General features: G+C 35.0%; 1 protein-coding gene across 1 annotated transcript; it reads left to right on the forward strand.

The window, feature by feature from the left end:
- On the forward strand, positions 1 to 5,587 carry LOC139520843 (uncharacterized). Its single transcript, XM_071313832.1, has 3 exons — positions 1 to 1,672; positions 3,700 to 3,999; positions 4,497 to 5,587. The coding sequence occupies exons 1-3, from the start codon at positions 505 to 507 to the stop codon at positions 4,781 to 4,783; spliced, it is 1,755 nt and encodes a 584-aa protein (XP_071169933.1). The 5' UTR covers positions 1 to 504; the 3' UTR covers positions 4,784 to 5,587.
- Positions 5,588 to 6,086: the final 499 nt, after the last annotated feature.

Genomic DNA, 6,086 nt, shown 5'->3' on the forward strand with positions numbered 1-6,086 from the left:
ATTTAAATTTAGAAGTATATTTAAAATACAATATATATTTATGTAATTTCGTGACAGATAACCGTTTTATCACTACTGTAAATTGTACATTGTTCAGTTCAAACTGAAATTTGGTTTATTTATTTTAAAAGTACTCGTTATCAAAATTCTTTTCACTTTTAAATCAATAATCAATCGCCAACAGAAAATTATCTTTGATCACAGTATCGATCACCCAGGCCAATACACAAAACAAGTAAGGACTAGTTTAATAGCGAGGTAATGTAAGAACGTAAAAAGGTAAACATTATATCCTCGATCGAAGTAGTAACCTCGATATACAATGTTACAATACAAGGGAGCTTTTATATTCAAGGAATATAAGTTGTGTATTGGCGTAATTAAAACGACTTGTTAATTATATAATTTAATTCTGACTTCATCGTATAAGAGTCCCTTTCTTCACTTGTGGCTGCTGTTGTTAATCGAATGTTCAGCTTACTACAGACACTTTTGATATAAAAGATGGATTTTTCTAAATTCAGAACAACAGGAGAACTATCAGACATTACAGTTATCGTGGAAGGAAATGATTTTAAACTTCACAAGTTTCCACTTTATGCAAAATCTGAATTTTTCTGTAAACTTGCTAAAAATACACCAAGTGAGTCAGGCCGGGTGGAGCTGACCGATTTCCCGGGTGGTGATGAAGTTTTTGGGCTCGTTGCCGACTTTTGCTACAACATGAAAATTGAGACTACAAAGGACAACATTGTTCCCTTGAGGTGTGCTGCGGAGCTTTTACAGATGACGGGGTCGGCAAATCTGATTGAAGTCAGTGACAAGTTCATTCAAGATACAATAACTTCAGCCAAAATGAGTCGTTCTAGTAGTGTTGTAGCTTCTATGCTTCGCTCTTGTGTTTCTATGAGTTCACTGGCAGAATCATGCGGAATAGTCTCCTCTTGCTCTGATGCGCTGGTCGAGTGCTGGCTCAAACCACCAACAAAGTTCAGCTCGCCGACAAATTCAAAGAAGCAAGGAGGCGACAAGTCAATAAAGTCGTTACTTCTTATTCCGTTTGATTGGTTTATGAAGCTCTTTACTAGTGCTAGAGATCGAGGAGTGAGGCATTCTCATTTAGCAGAACTAATGACTCAGTTTATAAGTAATATAATCGAACAGGAAGAAAAAGAAGAGAAGAATAACAACAAAACAGAAAGCCTAACCTCGACGCTGAGTCCGAGAGATTCCGGGAGTAATGTTGGGAAAAGTAAACTAGACATTGGACATATTATAGACTCCATTGTGTTAGAGATTCCTGAAGATGCTTTGTATGATGATGCCGTTACTATGGACTGGATTACCAAGGTTCTTCGTATTGCCACAGGACATGGCTGCGCGTGCCGTCGTCTACTAGTCAAAGCTGCTGGAGAAATGCTGAACAGGTTATCTGCAGAAGATCTGTGTATTGTTTCGCCATCTCTTCTACATGACATAGTGCTAGAAACCTGCAACGAAAACGGTCAAACAGAAAAGGCGTCAAATATTGTGGACACATACATGTCAGAGATGGTCAGAAAAGGTGTATTGACCGCAGAGACTTACAAGTTGTTGGCTACAGCATTACCGTCTGATGCTAAAACAAACCAAGATCATATGTACACTATTCTGGAGTATGTACTGTCTTCTGGTAAGTTTACATTTTCTATAGTTGTGAGTTGTTTTGGGGTTGTGATGACAGAGGTAGTTGTTACCGAAAGCTTTTCATTTCAGAAAGTTACAAAATATAACAATTATTAACAAAAACTGAATGCTTGCTTGTGCAGTTTCCTAAATGATAAAAATACTAACGTTTCACATATATATATATACATTGATAGGCTGATATTTAGACGAATTATATACTCAAAATGTGTTTTCAGCCTTGTATCACCATCACTGGTGATCCGATGACAAAAATATGTCGTAGTGTTGTCACTTATAATATAATTATTTCTGTGACTGTATCCTACATTAATTTGCAAGATCCTCTTCGATAGATATCAGCTGGTCCGTAAAAATTTCAACTTCGTGCCTTATATAGTGTGTACTGTGTTACGACGATAGATAAAAACTGACAAGGAAATATATTTTATGTAACACCCGGCCACCGAAAGCTTTATTATTTGTAGACCCTAGGTGGTCAAGTGGTCTATCGCGCCGGGCATAGTGCAAGGTGATCTGGTACCACGTTATCTCAGTAGCATGAGTTCCAATCCCGGCCAGAAAAGAACCAAAAAAAAAAATGTTTCCGCAAATTTACAGATCTAACATTGTTGGGATGATATTTAGATGCATGTAGATGGTAATTGTTGAACAGTAATAAAAATGCTAAATTTTTTTGGTAATAGATATTGTTGAATTTCATGATAGTATATCAGTTTTGTTTACACCAATATAATGACTATATGTGACCTTCTCGTCTTTCATTCATATATCTTGTTTTAATTGTGTGTACGTCTTGGTACAATAATATACCTATTTATAATATGTAATATTACCATTATCGCATATAATCATTTATTCAAATTTAAATATGATCTTAACTTTTTAAGTAAGTTAATATTGTTACCATTTAAATTAAATTAATCCTGTTATTCAGATTTTGCAACGCGTAACATAATATTGCCAATGTATTTAAGAACTTTAAACCGTCTGGATATTCTTTGAGCACGATTTTAAGCTTGACATATATAACATAGAACCCTCTGTGACCCCAGGGATAAATCGTATAAACAGTATAAGGGCATACACACATAAGAAACTAATCCAGAACGCCTTGATATAGATATAGCAGTTGTGTCAACCTTAAAAGTGCACATGTTCAATTATCTTAAGATAGAAAATTAAAAAAATATGTACTATGTATTAGGAAAAGTTTTAAATAATCAATGGTAGTACATTGTCAGATGTATATCCGAAATTCTGAACAGGGTCTTCATGTCACAATGTTTGGTAATAACCACCAAGAAAATTATCAAACTAAAACGCTGATTATGTTTCCGAGTATATTGGGTGCATTAAGATGTACGCTACATAGTATGGTGGCCGGTTAAAGCCATTTCGCGTTTTCGCGTTTTCGCCTTCCATATTCTATAGGGCAAAAACGCGAAAACGCGAAATCGCTAGTCGAAAACGCGAAAACGCGAAAAAGACGAAAACGTGGAAAGGCGAAGTCGAAAACGCGAAGTCGAAAATGCGAAATCGGTTTACTTCGCGTTTTCGACTTTTCGACTTCGCCTTTTCGCGTTTTCGCGTTTTCGACTGTGCGTTTTCGCGTTTTTGCCCTACAGAATATGAAAGGCGAAAACGCAAAAACGGGAAAACGCGAAATGGCCTTAACCGGCCACCATATCATTGTGCTTATTGGACTTGAATATATTTTGAACTTTCTATAGTTGTTCCCTTTAGCAAATTAATTCATATAATGTTAGTGTAGTACTTTTGCTCTTAAAAATTTCTTAAAAGTTAACGCTTTATATAAATTAAATAAGTAGAAGCTCTGTTATGTATTGTGATGTATTTTAACAATTAAAAGTTATAGTTATTGACCAAGCATGTCGGTATATGGGATTTAATCTGCACGGCTCGTGTGACCCTAATTAACCCGAACGACGTAGGAGTTAAAAGAATGAAACTATAAGTTTGATAAAAGATTGACTTCCTTTGTTTTTACAGAAACAGATAACTTAAATGACGAACAACGACAAGAACTTATCAACACTATAGATTTTAAACTAGTCACTGAAGAGACATTACAGAGAGCACTAACAACTAACATTGTACCAGCGGTACACATAGCCCAAGGAGCATTGTCATTGTGTTCTAAACTTAGAACAGAGCTCGAGTCGGTCAAAAGATTGAACCAGAAACAAGATGAAGAGATTAAAAAATACCAAAAACATCAAAATTCGTCCAAATCTAGAAGTTCAGGGCTGTCATCGAGAAAAGACGATTCCCTGACTTTAAGTGATTTAGGTAAGACAACACGTGCATGCATGCACTTCACTTTATGATCCTTTATATTGAGTTAACTTAAAAATCACATTGCAAATTCAGCTACAGCAATCTAATCATCGGATATAATCATGGAATGTGGATAATCAATTACACAAGTATGAACATTGTATTGTTTCATTTTGAATTCAGTTTTGGCTTCTTCTTTCTACCCTGAAAAGACCCGTTAGTGCCCATGGTCGACGTCACAGTTTTCCCGCGTTTTTTATTCATCTGTTATCCTATTCAACATGAATTTAGTATAGAAAAGCATGTAGCAGTGCATGACCAGGTTTAATATAATACTGAGGTTAAAACTCCCGAAAGGACTTGGACAAACTTTACAATTTATAGTTCATTAATTGAAATGCAGAATACTGTAGACCTTCACGGCTAAGTGATTTTTTTAGTTTGCTCAAGTTTCTTGTTGTGTTGACTATAATGTTAAACCATTACTTTTTTTTTTTATTTATTTACAGACTATCTTGAACCCACAAAAGAAAAGCCGTCGTCTGTTCAAATGTTATCAGACACGTTGAATACAAGTAAAGAGGACTCGTTCTTGTCTGGACCCCGTACCAAAATATCCGAATCCAAATCGCCGTACCAATTTCGTTCTCTGGCAGCTCCTGAGCATGATGGCACACAAGACGACGAATCTTATCAGTATGAACGTGGTTTTCGGAACTTGGACAATTCTAGAAGCAAACAACGATCGCTTGGATACGGCTATAGACCGACTTATTCATATTCGGGTCGGTATTAAAACATTACGCCAGGAAGTTACGGCGGTTTTACTTTTAGATTGAACAGAAACAGACCCAGAGCTTTTTAATGTGTCCTATTTGACCCTTAGTGCACATTCAAAGGATTCTGCTGAATTGAAAACAGAGAGTTTAAAAGAAAAATCTTATTTCAAGCATTTACCAGATTGGTGTTTTAGTTTCTCACAAATGTATAATAATAAGCCCTGTCCTCTTTGTCATTAACTGCAAATCAGTTTTTTCGAGACAACTGCATGGTGAAGATTCTATTTCAACAAATTGATTTTTTTTATAGACTTTGTAAGAGGATCACAAAATACTGATGACTTTAACAAATTCCGTACAAGGTCATAAGCCTTCAATATTGTAAAAGTACCCGTCTATATAGTTCAAGCTATAAATTGTCCAGAGTCTAAACAATTGTGAAGAAATTTATCAATTAATCTAAACATGTATAATTTAGAAAAATTTAAACATGTATAATATGCAAAATTTATGTATAATTTGCAAAAATTTAAAAGAAATCCCATTGAAGATATGTCTCTTCTAATTTTATTGGCCTTAGCATTCAATTTTGTATCGGATTTCGCAGTGTATATTGTATACAATATAGGGCTCTATAAACTAATTATGTAAATAGGCTTTGTTTGTTATTTATTAATTATGCAAAAAACGTCAGATTCAAAGCATAACTGTGATATTAGAACTGTAATTATATTTATTTAGTTATGTTGTGATATGTTATATTATAGATCATTATAAACACGTTAATTTAGTTTATCTTTTTAATTAAAAACTATGTTCGATAGTTGACTTATTTGCATTCATTGTTATCTCCTTATCTTGTATCATGAGTATAGACGATCGTAGTATACAATACACAAAAAGGAACACGAACACTGGAAAACAAACATTAATGAGCAGAAATTAGAATATGGTATGAGATTCATAGAAAACTTTAGCCAAAATATATAATATAAACTTTTGTTTCTCGTTTCTCGACTTTTATACAGACTAGGCCGTTGGTTATCCCGTTTGAATGGTTTTACACTAGTATAATTTGTGGGCCCCTTTAAATGTGAGCCAAGGCTCCGTGTTGAATAAAATTGAGATTGGAAATGGGGAATGTGTCAAAGAGACAACAACCCGACCATAGAAGAACAGACACCAGCAGAAGGTCACCAACAGGTATGGCAATGCAGCGAAAAATTCCAGCACCCGGAGGCGTCCTTCAGCTGACCCCTAAACAATATATATATACTAGTTCAGTGATAATGAACGCCATACTAAACACCAAATTGTACA

This window comes from Mytilus edulis, chromosome 4, assembly GCF_963676685.1.
Source record: "Mytilus edulis chromosome 4, xbMytEdul2.2, whole genome shotgun sequence".
Taxonomy (NCBI): domain Eukaryota; kingdom Metazoa; phylum Mollusca; class Bivalvia; order Mytilida; family Mytilidae; genus Mytilus; species Mytilus edulis.